The sequence below is a fragment of the Octopus bimaculoides genome, chromosome 2 (assembly GCF_046866305.1).
Source record: "Octopus bimaculoides isolate indiv1 chromosome 2, ASM4686630v1, whole genome shotgun sequence".
NCBI classification, from domain to species: Eukaryota; Metazoa; Mollusca; class Cephalopoda; order Octopoda; family Octopodidae; genus Octopus; species Octopus bimaculoides.
The window spans coordinates 50,366,323-50,388,149 of record NC_142929.1 but is presented as its reverse complement, the minus strand read 5'-3'; the positions used below and the strand labels follow the sequence as shown (position 1 = coordinate 50,388,149).

Here is a 21,827-nt window from a genome sequence, read left to right as displayed (position 1 = left end):
TTTGTTGCTGACATACACCATCATCAGATTCTTTGGATTCCTGATTTTACTCTACAAAGAAAAAGTCTGAGTACAACTTACATAATTACACCAATATTCATAAAGGAAGCTACTCTGCTCTACAACTCACTGCAAATTTCTCCAATACTTGTATTGTACACACTAATACTTGTGGCTAAAGTTTTCCAGAATTACTTAGATGCTGGCTAACCACATATAAGCATCAATTAGACATCAATGTAATACCAGTCTAAAAAGATGGCTGTAGACACTGACTTGTATGGCTGTATGGCTCACATCACATCTTTAAATATTTCTAGAGAGAAATATATATACAAAAATAGAATGTTTTCTATTATAGATGACCCTGATTCCACTTTGGACGAAAATCCTTGGTACAACTTTTTTAACAAGAGATGCAAATTTTGAAATAATTTGCTATCTAGTCCAAGAGGTTGACTACTTTTGAAGTCCTTTGATAAATTCATCCATGGCATGTTATGTCACAGACAAAACAAAAAAAATGTACTGTATTTATTATTAATGATAATAATAAAAAAGAGTAAAAACTTATCATATTCAACATGTTTCTTTCTGGCTTCTGGTGGCCCTCTATATTAAACACCTCAACTCTTATTTTCCTTCCTTCAGAGCTAAAAGGTTTGTAAATTATAGCAACTATACTTTATCACTTCATTTTCCTTGAGTACTGATAATGGCATCTCCTTAACTGAAACTGCCTGGTATATCCAGCAAACTCTAACAATAGAATATCCTTTAACTCAATAACATTTTATAGCATCTGTTATGAATGGCATAAGAACATAAGGGCTAAATTGCTTAGCTGCTGGTTCCATCCATGTAGACATTTTGTAGGCTTCATTTCATAACTGCTCATAAATGTTAACTACTACTGCTCCTTTTGTCACTCCTGAAATCCTGGATCTCTTTATCTATAAATTTCTTTTGTTTAGAGCCGATGAATCATATTTTTTAAAAGTATTTATCATTGGCCTGGAAATGTTTACTTTGTTATTCACCAATATAAGCTTTAGAAATGCCCAATCTTTAATGGGTAAATAATTAATAGTTAACAGTTGCCAGGTGCCAACCATTGGAGTTTATTTAATATAAGTTTATAGATCATCCTTATCAGATCATTTATTATCTGGTATGATTCTTTCTGATTTATTTGAGGTAAGGAAACTTAATTATATCACCAATTAGATGATTATTCAGTTTCCCTTTAATATATTTACCTATCTATGTTAGATGAATGAGTTGTGCTGTTTATTACACTCAGCATATTGAATAACATCCATGCTACTGGATGGATCAAAGTTCCATTCTGAAATGAAATTTCAACATGTAGGATTTGAAAGACAGTAAAATTTATTCAGTTTTATAATTTTTAGAGGAATTCTTATGTCTTAGTTTGAATATCCTTTATCATAATTATCCACCTTAACCCTTTAGTGTGCAGATTATTCTGTCAAAAGTAATGCTTGTTTATTCATATTGTCTTGAATTAATCATGCATTATCTTGTAGCTCTGAGATTTTGATGAGGTAACTGTTAAGTTTTTGAATGATATTGTAGGGTTAGTGTGAGAAACCATATCTGGCCAGTTTGAACATAAAACAGAATGTTTTGGTCAAATATGGCTGGATTAAATGAGTTAATCTATTAAGGCAATAGGTGAGTCACTATATTAACAATGAGCAACTGAACTACTAGAAATACTAAACGAAACCTCCTTCAAACTGTCTTCTGTTATCTTAAAATGGAATGGCTTGTTGAATAATTGCCTAGGCACACAATTATTAGGAAAACTAATAGGGTAGCTATAGTTGGAAAGCTTTTAATTTTAAGTCAACTCATTCAAATTTGTCCCAGGGCTAAACATCAAGTTGATACATAATTTAGAAAACTGTTTAACTTTTTTTTTTTTTGTTTTTTAACAAGAATAACCTCGAATGTGATTAAATTCATTTTTAGAAATGTCAAAAAGTTGTAGAAGCTTCATAAAAATAAATTGTACCTGTTTTTTTTTTAACCTGTTTACTGCAGAAATCAGATATATCTTCTCAAAATTTTATTGCCCTTAACAGCAGAAAGCAATTTTATATACCAATCAATCTTTTGTTGAGGAATGTCATGTTTGAAACTAAGGCAATTTATTGCGCCTAAGAAAGCACATCAAGCTAAGTGAAAACATAGTCGTGGCCAGTGCCGGTGACACATGAAAGGCACCTGTTCTGGTGACACGTAAGAGGCACCCATACTTGTGACATATAAAAGGCACCCATGTTAGTGACACGTAAAAGGCACCCAGTACACTCTGTGAAGTGGTTAGTGTTAAGAAGGGCTTCTAGCCATAGAAACCAAACCAAAACAGTCTGGAACCTGGTGCAGCTCTCCGGCTTACCAGCCCTAGTCAAACTATTTTACCCATGTCAATATGGAAAACAGATGTTAAATGATGACGATGCTATGTCAACTTTATTGAAGCCATGAATTCTATTTTTCTTTTGTAAATCTTTAATATCATTACTGGAATAACCATGAAATTTAGTATTATGGTGAAAGGTTTAGATATTAGTATATTTTGACAATATCTTATGTCGGTGCGCTAAGATTATACCAAATTTTATTTAAAATATTTTTTTATGTTATTGTTAGAGACTCCATTGCTTGTATTAACATTCTTGTGTCTATGAGAACTTGGTAATGACAAATTACTGTATTTTTAGCTTTCTTACTTCTACACATTCATGTTCTTTGCCATTTTGGAGAAGCTGTGTGTGTGTGTGTGTGTGTGTGTGTGTGTGTGTATTAGGTGCAGGTGTGGCTATGTGGTAAGAGGCTTGCTTCCCAACCACACAGTTCCAGGTTCTGTCCTGCTGTGTGGCACCTTGGACAAGTGTCTTCTACTATAGCTTCAGGCCAACTAAACCTTGTGAGTGGATTTGGTAGATGGAAACTGGAAGAAGCCTCTCATATATATATGTGTGTGTGTGTGTGTGTGTCTATGTTTGTCTCCCACCATCACTAGACAACCAGTGTTGATGTGTTTATGTCCCCGTTAATTAGTTGTTTGGATTATATGTCTGTGTGTGTTTTTGTCCCTCCACCATCGCTTGACAACCGATGCTGGAATGTTTACATCCCTGTAACTTAGCGGTTCGGCAAAGAGACTGATAGAATAAGTACTAGGCTTACAAAGAATAAGTTCTGGGTTTGAATTGTTTGACTAAAGGCAGTGCTCCAGCATGGTCACAGTCAAATGACTGAAATAAATTAAAGAATGATAAAAGAATATCATTTATCTTTTTTGTTTGTTTGTTTTTATTTATTTATTTATTTGTTTGTTTATTGTTTGCAGGCAACAAGTAAATCTCATAAAAATGTTGGGTAAACTAGAAGAAACAGCAGACACAGAAATTTCTGAAAGACATCAAGAAACTGGGAAAGAACACCAGAATCTTGTGAGTTGTTTCAAGAAACTACTTTTGTTCTCTAAGAACAGTTTAAAATTTTAAATACAATTTCATTTTATACTGGCACTGACATAGCTGTGTGGATTAGAAGTTTGCTTCTCGACCATATGGTTTTGGGTTCAGTCCCACACTGTATGGTACCTTTGCCAAGTGTCTTCCTTTACAACCCCAGGCCAACCAAAGCTTGGTGAGTGGATCTGGTAAGCAGAATCTGAAAGAAACCTATCGTATTTATCCATATATGTATTACATACATGCATACATGTGTGCATACATGTACATACATGCTCGCATATATATGTACTTTTGGGCATATATATATATATTTATGATCTTCGGCTGTTGAGTCTCATGGAGGGGATGACAAGTGATAGAGATTTGCTGTGCTTGAGAAGACATGTCAAGCCAAGTGAAATTGTCATCGTGGAGTGCTGGTGACACATGAAAGACACCCATGTTGGTGACACATAAATGGCACCTGTGCCTGTGACATAAAAGGCACCCACTACACTCTTGTAGAGTGGTTGATGTTAGGAAGGACATCCAGCTTTGGAAACCAAGCCAAAACAGATTGGAGCCTGGCACAGCTCTCCAGCTTACCAATTTCAGTCAAACCATCTAATCCATGCCAGCATGGAAGATGGACAATAAATGATGATGATGATGTACATATGTATGTGTGCCTGTGTGTTTGTTTACATTTGTGCTTATCTAATGTGTTGTGATATTGTTGTCACTTGGCCTGTCAATAAATCTCTAACTGGGTTTGTACTTTCAAAGACATGTGAAATGAAAGACTCCTTACTTGAAAAATAGGTGAAGGTTAACAACAGGAAAGACATCTGACTGTAAAAAGAATACCATAATAATTGTTTCTTTCTAACCCATGCCAACATGGAAAAACAGGTGTAAAACTGAATGAAAATAAAAGTATTGCTCATAAAATTTAATTAATGTTAAATTGTTATAACAATTGTAAAGATAGAGTATAACTTCATTACTAGAGTTATCGAAGTAACAGACCTCAGTATTCCATTTATCAACTTATTTTCATGACTCAGAAAATATTCATTTGTGAGACTATAGCTGTCAGGAATCATGCAGGGCTAAACTCTATAAAATTTTATCGTGAGCAACAATTCTTCAGTGATAGAATTAAGGAAGTGGTAAATTAATTATACTTTGTCATGCCTCTTTATACAACACTGCTGTTAACCGGTGATTGTGTCAGATGCAGTGACATGAATTAGTTAAGTCAAGCTGACTGAATGCTGAGACTAATTAATAGAACTTACTGATATTATCTTTGTATTAATCATCAGTTGAAGTCTGGTCACTAAAAATTGGTGTGTATGTTGCTATAGCTCATTCTATTGTTGTCTCAAATATAAGAATTCGAAAAAGTAGTAGTGAGATCCAACAGTGAAATAACTGGTTTCACCACCTTTTTCTTTTTATTAGTAGGTCTGGAAGAAGGGGCAGTAGCATTAGGTACCCGAAGGCTTTTGAGATTGATAAAGACAATATTCCATAGGTAATGCTGCAAGTTTTTAACTGTAGGAGAGATGTGTTTAACAAAGGAATTCCTGTGAAGAGGAAGTATAGGATATAGTGGTTAGTGCAAGGATTGGACTCAATATGGAGGTGACTGAACCCAATGTGACAATGAGGATTCCAGTTGATCTGATCAATGGAACAGCCTGCTCGTGAAATTAATGTGCAAATGGGTGAGCACACCACAGACACACATACCCTTAATGTAGTTCTCAGTGAGATTCAACATTATAGAATGTGACATGGCTGGTCCTTTGAATTACAGGTACAATGCATTTTTGCCAGCTGAGTGGCAAACTGGAGTGGCAAGATTTTGTTGTGTGTAGGATATGGAAGGACATACCAAATGAGATGGTTTCAGTCATCTACCTAACTTTTTCTGACAGGTGAGGAGGGATGAAGCACATATGCTCACAGATAGTAATCATAGAACTAGCAAAGCACTGACCAGTCATTTTGCTGTAATTGCCATCCAACACTTATGAATTAGCTGTGTGCAAGTTGTATATAACACTTAAGAATTAGCTGCATGAGCCCAGCATGGGCAACATTTACCAAGAAGTGGGCCACATAAAACATGGCTTATCATCAGGTGGGCTGCACTATTAGAAAACATTATTTTCTTCATGAAATTAGGTACGCCATTCAGAAAGCCTCAAGAGCTGCAATTTACCTGTAACTGGGATATACCTTTTTGTTTTACTCTGTATGTACAGAATTAACAAAATAGAATATTTTTAATAAAAAAAAAAAAAATAATAATAGTAATAAAAAAAAATTCTACGTTTTTTTCTTGTTTTGTTTTTCCATATGTGAGAAATAAAATTTGTACGTCCTTGATACTATTATATCTTATTCATTCTTGGAAAATCACAGAATCTACCCAAGGGAAATAATATTTGTTTTAAAAGTTTTGCTTCATGCTCTATGTATTGTTTTACTCTGTTACATCAAATGGATGATGATGATGATAAAGTGTGTATGAAGAACATTCCTTTTCTTTAAACTTTACCCAAGGGAAAGCTATTCAAATCTCAAGACAATGTCTATTTAGCCATTAGCTTGCTAGCTCCTTCCATTTCTTTTATACCGTTTCTCTTAAAGTTTTGTGTTTTTGGTTGATCTGAAACAAATTATCAAGATGAGAATGGAAAGTATTTACTTAATCTTCATAGACAAACATGTAAAAATAGATGGGGAAATGGTAGTGATGGAGATAAACAAAGCCTTTTTGTTAAAAAAACAAAAACAAATAGATGTTTCTCCTTATTTTAGAATGTGATAAAAATAAACCATGAATAATGTAAATTTACATTGTTGGACTATTAACAAAACAGTCAAAAGTTCAAATCTTACATTTGCTTGTGACTCTGATCAAGGCATTATTATTATTATCATCATCATTATTATTATTATTATTGATACAACCACCTTAGCAAAGGCAGAGGTATTGTTTTCAGTTACGTTCGTTTGTTTGTCTTTGGACAAGATATCTCAAGAACCACTGGATGTATTTGGATGAAACTTTCAGGGATGTTTGACCTTGTGACTGGCATGAACTGATTAGATTTTGGGATTGATCCAGTACCAGACAAGGTTTCTGGATTATTTTCCTTTTTTTTTTACTTAATTTTTGAGAGCAGTCCGGTTCATTTTTAGTATTCTCGTTTGTGAGAGCAGTCGAGTTTATTTCAGATATTTTCATTATTTTAAAAATCATCTCTGGCTAATCATTGAGAGGATGTTGGTGTTGCCTTGATTGAGGTTTGCGCTCTCTGAGTGCTCTTGTTATTATTAATTATTATATTTACTTTAAATCTGCATGTTTGTTACAATCACTTGCCGAGACACACCCAGTGTCCTGGGGCAAGTGAAGGATAAGAGATGTTATAGTTTGACTGAAAGCTTGGGGAGGGGAAGTGGCAGGGGCAGTAGTGTTGTCTGGAAAATTCCAGAAGATAGTGACATTTTTACCTTCAATGACTGGCTCAGGATGATGTTCATACCAGTAAGCAGGAGTGCTGATTTTGTAGTGTTCACATATTTTCCAATTTTCCAAATACTGACCTACCTTAACATGGCAATTTTTGTATTTGTATTATTATTATTATTATTATTATTATTATTATCATCATCATCAAGGTGGCGAGCTGGCAGAATCATTAGCACACTGGGTAAAATGCTTAGCAACATTTTGTCCATTTTTATGTTCTGAGTTCAAATTCCACCTAAGTCAGCTTTGCCTTTCACCCTTTTGGGGCCCATAAAACAAGAACCAGTCAAGCACTGAGGTTGATGCTTCAGTAGTCTTTCAAATGCTTAGAACCCTCCTGATAATCCTTGCTGACCCTAAGGGACAAACTTTCTGTAGGAACCCTCTCCTTCAGCCATTTGTCTATATCTTTGCTAGCTGTTCCCAACACACCAAATATTATAGGCACAATCTTGATAGTTCTCATACTCAAAATTCTTCCTATTTCAAATTTTAAGGAACTATTATTATTATTGAGTGAGAGAGCAGTGCATGCCATCAAAGTGATATTGGGGTAAAATATATGAAGCCCAGTATTCCCATCATGACTACCCATCTGATAAGAGTACACTAGGCACATGCATCACAACCATATGTGTGTGACATGGTGATCTCATATCACGATAAACAGTGCACAACCTTGCAAATGGGGCCCAGTTAGAATATTTTTCAAGTCGAGTAGCCCATCCTGCTCAAAAGGTCCTTGAATATTGGTTGTTTAAGGATGTTGAATGAAACACCCATGTATCCAAAGGTGAATTATCCAAGCCACTCTCAACACATTGGTATGGTGTTCCCCCAACTACTTCTGCTTGTGATCAGAAATGCACATATCGTCAGTCACCAAGGGACATGCTCAACTGGTTATGGTTAAACAACTGACAAGCAAACCCGTGGTATTGAGCAGAATATTTGCTGTAACCCATCTTTTATACCTAGACAAAACAATGTACATGATAACATTTCCAATCAGTTAAGATCAGAAGCCATATTATTATTATTACTATTTAGTAGGACATTATTTACATTATTTGCATTTGACGGATATTTGTCGTAATCTTATTCGTTGTTAACAATGTTTCGGCTGATAAACCCTCCAGCCTTCATCAGGTGTTTTGGGGAAATTTCGAACCTGGGTTCTCATTCCTAAAGTATTCCAAAGGTGAATTATCCAAATCCCTCTCAACATAATATTGGTATGATGCTCCCCAACTACTTCTGCTCGTGATCAGACATGCACATATCGTCAGCCACCAAGGGACATGCTCAACTGGTTATGGTCAAACAACTGACAAGCAAACCTGTGGTAGTGAGCAGAATATTTGCTGTAGCCCATCTTTTATACCCACGTTCAAAATTCCCCCAAGACACTTGATGAAGGTTGGAGCGTATATCAGCCGAATCAAGAAGAGGACAAATATCCATCAAATGTAAATAATGTACATAATTCCTCATCTCTTAAATATAGAACTGTATTTAGAAGGAGTAAAAAAGTGTTGACTAGTGGTTAGTGGACATCATAATATGTTGTAGGTTCGATTCTTGGACTGGGTGATTAATACATTGTGTCTTTGAGCCAGCCATTTCATTTCATGTTGTTCTAGTACATGCAGCTGGAATTAAGTACTAATGATGCCTTAGGGTCATCCTTTTAGCATTTAGATTACTCAATCAAATCTAATGTTTATTTATTCACATTGTTTTGAATCAATTAATCACACATTATCCTGTTGCTTTGAGATTTCAATGATGTGATTGCTTAATTTTCGAATGACATTGTAGGGTAAGTGTGAGAGGCCTGCTCTGGCGTCTGGCAAGTTTGAACATAAACCAAGCAGATATTTGGGTGTGATATGGTCACTAATGTTAAAGGGTTATGTGTGTGACTGGCTTGCATCACATTTAAAGGTGTGGTGTCTTGTACTCTCAGCACAAAATGCTTTGAAAATTTATGTTAGCATTTACTTCACGAGCCAGTAAGCACAGGGCAGATGTTTTTTTTTACCTTTTTACTTGAGTGGAAGAAAAATCATGACATTTGCAGGCCTTGTTAGAATAGTGAGATCAAAGCAGTTGATACTGGGTGTAATAGTGAATGTTTGTATGAGTAGCAGAACTATGTCTGATGTGTGATCAGTGCTGTAATGTGAGTTGTATTTGACCTTTGCATGAGGCAGTAATTGATCAGAGATGTAGTTATTTTAATAGATGTTTGTGTTTGTAGGTGTGTGTGTGTGTGTGTTATTGTTTCACTGCCTTCACTTTTCATGAGAGTTGTAAGTGAGCGTCACCGTCATACAAGCAGTGTCAATTTGTTTCCTGTCTTCCATGAAAACATGTCTGGTTGAGGAGAAATGTTACCTTACTCGGAAGCAGGTTAAGGTTGGCAAGCATCTGGAAGAGTATCTGGCCATAGAAAAATCTACTTCAACAAATTCTGTCTTACCTGTGCAAGCATGGAAAAATTGACAATAAAAGGATGATGATGATGATGATGATGATGATGCCAATGAAGCCACAAAAGATTGGAAACAAATTGCAAAAATCCATCATTTGTAACAAACCTGAGGTTGATTTCTTCGACTAAAGGCGGTGCTCCAGCATGGCCGCAGTCAAATGACTGAAACAAGTAAAAGAGTGCAAGCTGAACCTGATAAAAAACAATGAATAGAAAACAGTGGAAAATGTTTAAAATATTGCTAGAAAATTAAAGGTGTTACCTAAAACCATTTGTCACATTCTTTTTATTACCTTCATTGTCTTAATAGCAATCCAAATTCTGGAACTTGATTGTGATGCTTATGAAATATGATTATTGCCAACACTTCTTGGAGAAAATCATTTAAGTCTTGTTGACAGCCTTCAGTTGTTCTATTATTTCCTTTCTATCTATTTTGTATTACTCATAACTCTTGTAGGTGGGATCAAACTTGCTCATTTCATGTTTTCTTTCTTAAAACTGCATTTTTTTCACTATCACTATCACCTCCTTATTGTTCAAATGCAACAGTTGGTGCTTCTTATTCTAAAATGTTTTCTTAGTTTTCCAGCATGCATTCTCAGAATTCAGTGTGTTCAACATGAAAACTAAACTTAGCCTGTTTTTTTTTGTATATTTATTTTATTTACATATTTTTAATTTATTTATTTTTATTTTTACATTTTGAAAGTCTTCTCTGTTAATATTTCGTTGCAATACAATATGACATTTTTGACATATGAAACTTATGACCAATTTTTTTCAAATTTTTATATTTCAAGAACCCTATTGCCATATACTTTTTGTTTGACGTCTTTGTTTATCACTCTGTCCATCAGACACTTTCTTTCCCAAACTATGACAACAGAAAATCACATATGCAATATAAAACTAAACGATGATCAATAATAGATTTGCTTCTCAGATAGAAATATGTTTTGTATGCACTATAAGATTTATTTTTTTCATAATGTTGTATTTCAGTTTCTTCCAATTGCTTTTGTTGAATCTTATTTCCAATATCTTACATTTTCTAGGCTTTCCATCCTCATCGGAAAGTTCGGTTGGAACTTTTGTCAAACTGGGGTCACAATAAAAGAATTGGACTTACTGAAATTCAGCTTTATGATACATCCGGCAAAATCATCCCTGTTCTTCCTGAAAATGTAACTGTCAAAAATGCTAGCAATCCATCAAATTCAATTCTTGTTGTTTTCAATGGAAAAGCAAAGGTATTTGACTCAATTCAAAACTCTTTTTTTTTTTCTCTTTTGGAGTGGAGAGGAATAAAATTTAAAAGATATAAACTTCCATAACTAAAATATTGAAATTATTTCCTTCATTTCCATTGCTTAAGTGTATCCTTTTTCTGTGTCGTAACTGTTTATATAAAAAATAAAATTTATGTGGTACCAGTAACAATGATTTAGAAGATAGTGCTTTTTTATGTGGTACCAGCAACAATGATTTACAGCTAAGTGGGGAGCAGTATTGAAGGAGGAGTTTTGTGCCAGGAGATGAGAGATGAGAGATTAGAGTATGAATAGAGGATGTATAATAGGTGTCATGCAGTGAGGGAGATACATGGCTACTGCACAGGGATGTCACATGACTTTTAGAGGCCCCCATGCAACTTTTTGTTTCGAGGCTCCATCTGTTCAGTCAAAATTCATAATAATGCATTGTTCAATTAAATGGAGCCACTTGAAGCAGTTGTACTGCATCACTACTTGATATCCTGTTGCTTATTTTGATTTGATTCACCTTACTTCGAGCCGTGCAGATAATACTGGACTGACTTGGTGCTTCAACTTAAGTACCTAATTCAACTGAATCTCAATTATGTATATATATATATATATATATATATATATATATATATATATATATATTCAATTGTCATTAATTGTGACTGAGGGTGCCAGGTAGCACCTGTATTGCTAGAAATGAGAGTTCAAAATCCTTAGAACCAGAAGAAAGCAAATTTTTCATATACTGACAGTTGGAGATAACTGTCCCACAGCAAAGCTAGATCACTTTACTAGATTAGTTTTGCTTGAAAATTACAAGCTCATTAGTAGTGCTTTCTTGCAGCACTAATGGTTTTTAACTCTTATTTCTAGCAATATAGGTGCTACCTGGCACCCTCAGTCACAGTTAGTGACAATTGAATTCTTCCTTTTTTGGTTTTATATTGTGTGTAACTGCCTTCGTTATATATGTATATATTTGTGCGTGTGTGCCTGTATGTGAGAATATTTCTGTTTATGCATATGAATCCTGTTCAATCAATAAACTGTAATGTCATCTTTCACTCTTTTTATGTTTATGTTCCCACATGCCTGTGCATGGTATGTGTGTGTGTGTGTATTTGTCTTGAGTACCAACACTTACTGTTGCCAAAACAGATTGAATGTCCAATCATCTGTGCCAAATCACGATCATCCAAATTGCCACACCTAATCATCTCATTCTAATATTCCCAATATACCATCACTTCTCAATATACTTTTTTTTTGTGATGTCTCACATAAGACAATATGAAGTGTCACCAATCTTACGGTGTGCGTGTGAGTCGCTCAGCAGGTCACAGTTATTTGAATGTTCTCATCAATAGCTTACAGCTGCCATTTTCTTAACTTTAATATTGTTTTGCAGCATTGAATTTCCTAGTGTGTTACATTTTATTTTTTTCATGACAATGATAATGAAATTTCATTGTATGATTGATTACATGTTAAACCCAAACAACTTTCAGCAGCTTATAAGAAATAGAATTTGCTCTTTGACAAACTTTTTTAATTCATACTTAATAATAATAATGATAATGATGATAATAATAATAATAATGATAATGATTTCTAATTTTGGCACATGGTCAGGAATTTTGTGGGGAGTGGAAAGTTTGTTACATTGACCCCAGTGTTCAACTGATACTTATTTTATTGACACCCAAAAGGATGAAAGTCAAAGTTGACTTCAGCAGAATTTGATCTCAGAATTTAAAGCATTTTATCTGGCATGCGTAATGATTCTGTCAGCTTGTCACCTTAATAATATCAATAATAATAATAATAATAATATAATAATAATAATAATAATAATAATGGTTTCAAATTTTGCCATAAGGGCAGCAATTTTGGGGGAGGAGATGAGTTGATTATATTAACCCCAGTGTTAAACTGGTACTTACTTTATTGACTTTGAAAGAATGAAAGGTAAAGTCGATCTCAGTGGAATTTGAACACATAATGTAGTGATAATAATAATAATAATAATAATAATAATAATAATAATAATCCTTTCTACTATAGGCACAAGGCCTGAAATGTTTGAGGAAGAGACTAGTTGATTACATTGACCTCAGTGCTCAACTGGTACTTACTTCATTGACCTCAAAAGGATTTAAAGGGGGTCGAACTTGGCAGAATTTGAAAGATGGATGAAATACTGCTAAGCATTTTATCTGGTATGCTAATGATTCTACCAGCTCACTACCTTAGCAACAACAACAATAACGATAATACAGATATTATAATTTACATTCCTGCTTGTTTCCTTACAAAAGGAGTAGGTATTATTGGTCAGATTTCGACATTTTATTTGGAAGTTTGAAACTACACCTATTCTTTATGGAGCTGGATTGTCTTCTTGATTAAATTGCTGAGTTTGTTTAGAAAATATACACAAAGGCGAATATTCAGACAAAAATTCTACTTTCCGTTTTGTTAGAGCACACAACTCTTTGATTATTACATACATAAAAATAAGCGAACCATTATTGCTTACTATGGATTTGTATTCGGGAGATATGTTACAGATATAGACAATAATTTGGCTGCCAAATTTAATTGTTGCATGGATATCGGGAACAATAAAGCATGTAAATAGAAGAAACTGAAAGACATTTCTGCTTTTGATTTCATAGAAATCTGCTGCTATATCAAATGTTTTTAGGCTGTAATTGAATTCTAATTGTAATTCCCCTACCTGCAAATTTCATAATGCTTGCTGAAAAGTTCATGCCAAACCATATCCTATTGAACATTATAGCTTAATCTCTCTCGTTATTGATTTATCAACTGTATCAAAATCACTCATCGTCAATATATCAGTATGTATGATTGTTATTTTCTCAGCTGATTCTAACCAATTGAATTGTTCATTTCATAATAGATGCAGTCAATATATAATGTAATAATTCGAACAGATTCACTGAGACGTGACCTAGAATTTTTCTTTTTGATACGTTTTTGCTTTTTATACTTCTGACTTGCATTCCTGCTGTTTCTTTTCCACTCTGAAGAAATGCTTTCATTACCATCCAGTTAACTTGATTAGGCAAGACAATATTATATATATATATATATATATATATATATATATATATATATATATATATATATATATATATATATGATATTGAGTTTTATTTTTTTATAATTCTATGAATTAACTATTACAACAATACAAATAATACTCTAAGCTTTCTGTTGAGGAATATTGTTTTAAAATGTAAAAAAACAAAAACAAAAAAAAATACTATTCCGTATAATACTGCTATTTTTTTCTCTTTTTGTTCATGAAAGCGTTAACCAGTTCTAGGAATGTGAATGTTAATAATAATAATAATAATTTAGTTCTCAAACTACGTGCATATGATGTGTGTGTCTGAATTATGATTGTTATGCCTGTTTCTACATGCTATATAATGTTTGGTAAATCTGCCTACATACACACACACACACACACACACACACACACACTCAAAACAATACATGTACATACGTACATACATATATACTTACATGCATGCACACATGTATGCGTGTATGTGCGTGTGTATACGTATGTATATCTAAAATTATATATCATCACCCTAATTATTACCCTTTTAACACCGGCTTTCCATGTTGGTATGGGTTGTAAGAGCAATTAGAATGTGAGTCAGTTCTTATTTGGAGTTTCTATTCTCCTAGATGTGCCAAAGGACCATGTCTCATTCACTCATACTCTCAATATTTAGCATGGTTTCTATGGATGTTCTTTCTATTGAATGTTCTGAATGCATTTTACTGTGGCACCAGCACTAGAAAAGTTGTCTTTAAGAAGGGTAAGACTAGTGATTACTCTCTGTACTTTGTTGTCTCTTTGTTCATTTGCCAGTCACTTAACAAAGTGTATCAAGTGCATTTTATCATGGCACTAACTCTAGAAAGTCACAATTGATTTAATAGCACTGCTAACACAGCAGAACACTATTGACTTACAAAGCATTTAAAAACTTCGAAGTATACTGTGGTTGCATAATGAAATATGGTCTCCCTACAAGTCATTAACTGTAGAAAGGTTGCATTACTTCCTACATGATCAATCTTCATCACTTCATCTACATTTTCCAAGATCTCCTTTTCCTACAATTTCCAACCACTTCAGGTGTTCAGCATTATTGTAAACAAAGAGCATCTTACATCCACTACTAATGCTTATACTTGCACTGTCTTCTCTGTTGCATACAATGTCTGGTTTCTCTTGGACCCAGATCGTCTCTGTTTATTTGTGCTCCAGGTGAGCTCTACAGTGTTTGGAGAATTGTTTTTTTTTCTTCCAGATATGGCTCTGTGGTTTAGAAGCTCACTTTCCAACCATAAAATTTCAGGTTCAGTCCCACTATGTGGTACCTTGGGCAAGTGTCTGCAACTATAACCCCAGACCAGCCAATGCCTTGTGAGAGAATTTGGTAGATGGCGACTGTGTGGAGGCCCATCATTTATATATATACACAAACATGACAGAAATAAATAGACACCCTTATAATCGTTAAAATTTATTTAAATTTGAAATTATACGTTCAAACTATTTATTAATTATTATAATGTCAATATCTAATATTCAGTAGACATGCCCTTTGCATTTTTCAATGCAAGGACCCTATTAGGCATGCTACTGATCAGCTGACAAATATTCTCTTGAGGAATTTCTTGTCAAGTTTCATGCAGTAATCACAAAAGATCTGGGTTTGAGGATGCTTTCTTGTTCGTTTTATGAAGTGTCCTGTCCATTATGCCCCAGAGTTGTTCCTATCTGGTGACTGGCTTGGTCATGGAAGCTTTTGAATGCTATTTTCTTTCAACCAATCTTGGGTCTTTTTAGCTTCCATAAATTAAGAGTTTTCTTTAATCATTCCACCAGATTGGAAGGAGTCCTTTCTGAAATATGGACACATATCTGAGTCTGTGTTTCCCTCACACTCCACCAGCTCTGATCAACCATTGCTTCAATTTACCCTCTAGAAGTATACTGTGTTTCATTGTTGGCTGCAATCTTTTCACATCAAATTCTTGATCACAGAGTTGCCAGACTCACACTTGACTGCTATCAGAAAATACAACAAATTGAGACTCATTAAAGAATATGACAGTGTACCAAAGTGCTAGTGACCTCTCCACCATCTCACTGGCCCATTCTTTTCTCCACTTGATATTGGCTAGTTGAAGAAGTGACTTCCTTCTTGCTGCTCAGCCGTAGTAGCCATGACATAGCAGTTCAGCATATTAGACCAATGGAATAAATACCAGATGTTAAAAGTAAATACTGAGGTTGATTTATTTGATTAAACCTGTCAAGGCTGTGTCCCAGCATAACTGCAAGTTTAATGACTGAAACAAGTAAAAGATAGAAAAATAGAAGAGATCCTTTTCAGTTTAGCTTATTCTTTTATTTGTTTCAGTCATTTGACTGCGGTCATTTGGGAGCACCACTTTAAGGGGTTTTAGTTGAACAAATTGACCCCAGGACTTATTCTTTGTAAGCCTAGTTGAACCCTTGTAACCCTTAAGTTACTGGGACATAAACACACTAATGTCAGTTGTCAAGTGATGGTGTTGGGAGACAAACACAGACACAAACACGCAAATATGTGTATGTGTGTGTGTATAAATATATACTTATATATACGACAGGCTTCTTTTAGTTTCCATCTACCACATCCACTCACAATGCTTTGGTCGGCCCAAGGCTATAGTAGAAGACACTTACCCAAGGTGTCATGCAATGGGATTGAACTTGGAACCATGTGGTTGGGAAGCGAGCTTCTTACCACACAGCCATACCTGGTCAATAAATTAGATAAATTCAGAAGGAAAACACCAGCCAAGTTGGTATTATACACAAATCACTATGAAATTGGCTTTGTACAAAATCTTCATCACTCTAGGAAGGTTTTTATTTCTCCATAGAAGATGAGTCCTCTAAAAGCCTTGTGTGAATAAAAATCTCTATTCATGTAGGTACACACAGACTGACATGTGCACATATACATGTACTTGTATGCATGCACATATACATAGTCACATGTATGCATGCACAACTACACTCATCCCCCCTCATACACATACGGATACTTGCTCACACTTGCACTTACACATACACACACTTGCATTCAAACACAAACACACATATACTTGCATGCAGGCACATACATTTGTACACATGCATGCATGCATGCACACACACACACACACACAGTGACATTTACACTTACACATACACAAACAAACACTTTCTCTCACACATACACACACATTTGCACAACCACACACGCACATACACACACTTGCACTCATACACAAACACACGTACTTGCATGCAGGCACATACACTTGTACACATGCGTGCATGCATGTATGCGCACACACACACACAGTGGCTACACACACAAACACTTTCTCTCACACACACACACACACACATTTGCACAACCACACACACACACACACACACACACATGCACACACACACATGCACACACACACATGCACACACACACACATGCACACACACATACATACACTTGCACTCATACACACTCACTCCCTTGCACATACACACACACACTCACGCCTTGCACATGGACACCATATACTTGCACATACTCACACACTTGCATACACACACACACGCACATACACACACACACGCACATACACACACACACTGACAAACACATACAGAGTGAAATTACTATATTATCATAACTTTTGTGAAATATCAAATTCCAACTTACTTTTCTGAATGATAAGAAAATAGATGTAGTTTTTTTTTAAAACAGCAAATATTTCAATTTATTTTGAAGTTTACCACAATAAATCTTTCTTTTGAACATGTTCACCTTGCATGAATAGACTCCTTTCTTAGAACTTGGTGAAAAAGTGCCAAGAATTGATTGTCAGGATTGTTTGATCAATAAACTTGTGGTTTTTGTTGAAACTACAGAGGCTGGAAAGTTGAACAGTGTACAATATAAATATATATATTTTACTTTGAAATAAGTATTAGTATATATGTAGTTGTGTGATTGCATTGGTATAGGTATATGTGTGTGTGTGTGCGTGTGAAACCATGCAATGAAGACTGACGTTAAATGATATATTTATGTGTGTGTATGTGTATATATGTACATATATATTTGAAATTAGAATAAGAATTTTTAAAAGTCATTAACTATTTACAAAAAGTTTTGATTTAAACAACTTTAAAAGGAATTGTTTAGAATTATTTTTTAAAGTAGGTAATAAGTTTTGAAACATCTTTTTTTAAAATTATTGTAACTGTATTAAGTAATTTTCACAAAAGCTTTTAAATATGTGTGTGTATATATATATATATATATATATATATATATATATATTTGTCTCTGTGTGTGTGTGTAATTATATATGTATATGTGTCTCTTCAGTGGGAGAGTCTATCATCATCGTCATCATACATGTATGTCTATGTCAGGTCATTGGGAACTAAACCAATGACCCTCCACCGAGCTTGCTTAGGGAGGAGAGTGATTTTTGGATACCCTGTAGGATAAAGAACAAGAAACATCAAAGGGTGGAGGAACTCAGGAGAGTCAACAGTCATCCATTATAGTCAAGGGCAGATGGTGCTCACCAGTTGTAGTGAATACAATCCACCTAGGAGAAGGAAATCGCTGAAATGAAAACTACTCACTAAGGACTTGCATCGAGCTGATACTATTTTGAGAATATATATATATATATATATATATATATATATATATATATACATTTGTAGTTTCAGCTCAGAGCTGTGGCCATGCTGGTGCACCGGTGTTTTGCTATGCTGTTATTACTGAGAGCCTCATCTAATATGTGGCGCTTGGTGAGGAATGGAGTTTCATGTCACTACCCTCATTTGCACCTCTTGCTGTGAGGTATGTTCATCTGCGACTCTCGACTTTTGATCTGGCCATGACTATCTTTATCTTGATACTCTACTACTCAATTATTTAGAGCGTTCTTCTCTTTCGGAGTTATAATTTACTGATGATGTATATATATATCTTTACAAATATTTACCTGTCTATCGTCATTTATCTACCTCTCTGTTTCTCTATCTATCACTATGTGTACATGTTCACCTGTTTATCTTTATCTGTCTGTCTGTTTCTCCATTACTCATATATATATGTGTGTGTGTGTGTGTGTATAGAATCAAGTGTGTGAATATCTGTATGTATATCATTGCAGACAAGTAAACTGAAAAATATGTGGAGTTGTGACAGAAGTGATACAGCCCCAGTTATGATCACAATACACCCTTTGGCTGAAAAGAATTTGTCAAAAATCAAGTTATGGAATTACAATCACAGTTTGAAAGTAAGTATTTCTCACTTTGTGATAGCTTATGCATTAATGAAGCCAAGAATGGTTCAATGTCAGTTCACTCATACGTGAATGAAGCAAGCATTGTTGTTGGCAAAGTTACTTATTGCGTGGTAGCTATCTGATTTATTTTTGAGATATAAATCCTTTGAGAAGGCAGTTTATTTTATTGTATTGTTACATATGGAATGTACTTATTTTATATGGATGTTTCTCAATATTTTATTTTATTTTCTGAAAAGAAAATATATATTTTAAGGAAAGCATTTAGTAAATCTGATATACATGTTGAAATGAAGAATTAAGATTATATATATATGTATACGTTTGTGTGTCTGTGTTTGTCCCCCCCACATCGCTTGACAATTTTGGTGTGTTTACATCCCAGTTTGGCAAAAGAGACCGATAGAATAAGTACTAGGCTTAGAACGAATAAGTCCTGGCGGCAATTTGTTTGACTAAAGGCGGTGCTCCAGCATGGCCCCAGTCAAATGACTGAAACAAATAAAAGGATATACATTTACTACAAGCATGCTTGTGTATATATGAAGAGTGCATTGTAACTATGTTTTTAAAGGGTTGATCTCGCAATGGACACACATCTTGACATATACATACACACATGTATGTATGTTTCCTCAGCAATGCTGTACTCTATATTTGATTACCTAAACAGTGAGATGAACATCCATTTACAGTTCACTCTAAACCTATTTAAGCCACAGAGCTTCAAGGCAAGTTTCAGAAATTGGTTAACCATTGACACTTCACTGTTTTCTAATCTTATGTATTTCTTCCTGTAATTGCGATTCTGCTTGCTAAATCAACTTTATTAATAAGCTAAATGTGTGCTGCAAACATTTATTTATTTTACTGTCATTTATGTATTAAGTATTTTTGTCATAATGAAAATCTCAATAATCTTGTTTGGCATTCAGTTTATTCCATAGTTGCACAATGGATTTGTAAATGCTGGTTTATAAATGTTGGTTTTATAATTAAAATATTGTGAATAATTTTGTGCTAAATAATTTAAATAAGAATTCTAGAAAAATACTTGAATACTTTTTTTTTCGTTAACTGGAAATTTAATTTTAGTTAAATTTTTATTTTGTATTTTCCATCTGAAAAAAGTTATTAAGACGTAATTACTTTTCTTCTTTTGTCAGGACCTCAACATTGGTGTGAATCTCATTAAAGTTTTCATCAATGACAAATTATTGTATAGTGGGAGTGTTGACAAAGGTTGTGGCAATCATATCTTTGATTTTAGCACCTCTATTGAATTAGGTGTCTCTTCTAATAATCGTTCCTCTTCACCTTCTCTGGAACCATTAACACTAAGCAACAATAATAATCTAACGAGGCATAACTCTATTGACAGTGATTTAGCCAAAACCTTACGCAAAAGAGACACTGCCTCTTCAGCGCCTAATTCTCGATGTCCGTCACGTGGTAGAAAGAGATCCATTTCACTTTCTCCTTTATCACCCCCACTCAGTGCTGGTCATCCTGTTTCCAGAAAACATAACCTTCCTTTAACTAATTCTCATGGAGAAGTTATTGACGACAGCAAAGATCTCAGTTTTTCACTCCTCACATCAAAAAAACCTAGCTCTGCGAAAAGTAAATCTCCATGTCCGTCAAGGAAAACCTGTTCTCCCCGACCTAAATTGAAAATTTCCAACCAAAAAGACCCTTGGGATGTGCTATTTTCTGAAAATGATCAAAATTCTTCTCCAAAACATTCACAAAAATTACCTCTTGACAATACTTCAGCAAATGGTAAGTAAAATAACAACTTTTAATACTTCCATAGGTCTTTATCTATTGCTTGGCTGTCAGTAAAAATATTTGTTGATCATGTACATACCTTGTCTCAATAGACTGTTATATAGTGAAAGCCTCATTAGTTACTATGATAACAACAATCTATCTATCTATCTATCTATCTCTATCACACACACTAACTCTCTGTCTCTCTGTATTTCTCTCTCGGCAACTTTTTCTCTTCTCCTTCTTAATATGTGTTGTGACAAGAGTTATCCTCACTTTTGATTCCTCCCCTTCTTCTGCTCCTTCACATATATCTTGTGACGGACAGACAGATGGAGATCTGCTTCTCTGTTATAATATACGATTGTGTAAGAGAGAATTATAATAGAAATAGAGTATATGCTTAAGGGTAGAACTTGATACTTATCAGTGTGGACTTTGTTGCCTAATGATTTTGAGTTCAATTCCAGCCAAAGTTGGCATTTTTAATCTTTTGAAGAAGTGTGAATAAAGTAAGCACCAATGATAGACTCATGGGTACAGGCACAGCTGTGTAGTTAAGAAGTTTGCTTCACAACAATGTGGTCTTGGGTTCAGTTCTGTTGTTCGGTACCTCAACCATGTACCTTCTGTTACATATAACCTTGAGCCCACAAGTGTCCTCTGAGGGAAATAGGTAGATGGAAATTTTGTGGAAGCCTAGAGTGTGTATGTGTGTGATTTTATGTGTCTGTATGTATTTCTGTTTTAACAGTGGCACCATGGCCTCAGGATGCTGAACCTTTCTGTTGAAATGACAGAGGACCAGG

General features: G+C 34.6%; 1 protein-coding gene across 2 annotated transcripts in view; it reads left to right on the top strand.

Moving 5' to 3' along the window:
• The window catches only part of LOC106873657 (katanin-interacting protein), a 509,583-nt gene that overhangs the window by 65,300 nt on the left and 422,456 nt on the right, over positions 1-21,827 (top strand). For both annotated transcript variants that reach the window (XM_089344962.1, XM_089344970.1), the window contains exons 13-16: positions 3,386-3,488; positions 10,603-10,797; positions 19,108-19,236; positions 20,412-21,027. In XM_089344962.1, the coding sequence (XP_089201088.1) occupies positions 3,386-3,488; positions 10,603-10,797; positions 19,108-19,236; positions 20,412-21,027 (1,043 nt within the window). The remainder of the gene's footprint in view (positions 1-3,385; positions 3,489-10,602; positions 10,798-19,107; positions 19,237-20,411; positions 21,028-21,827) is intronic.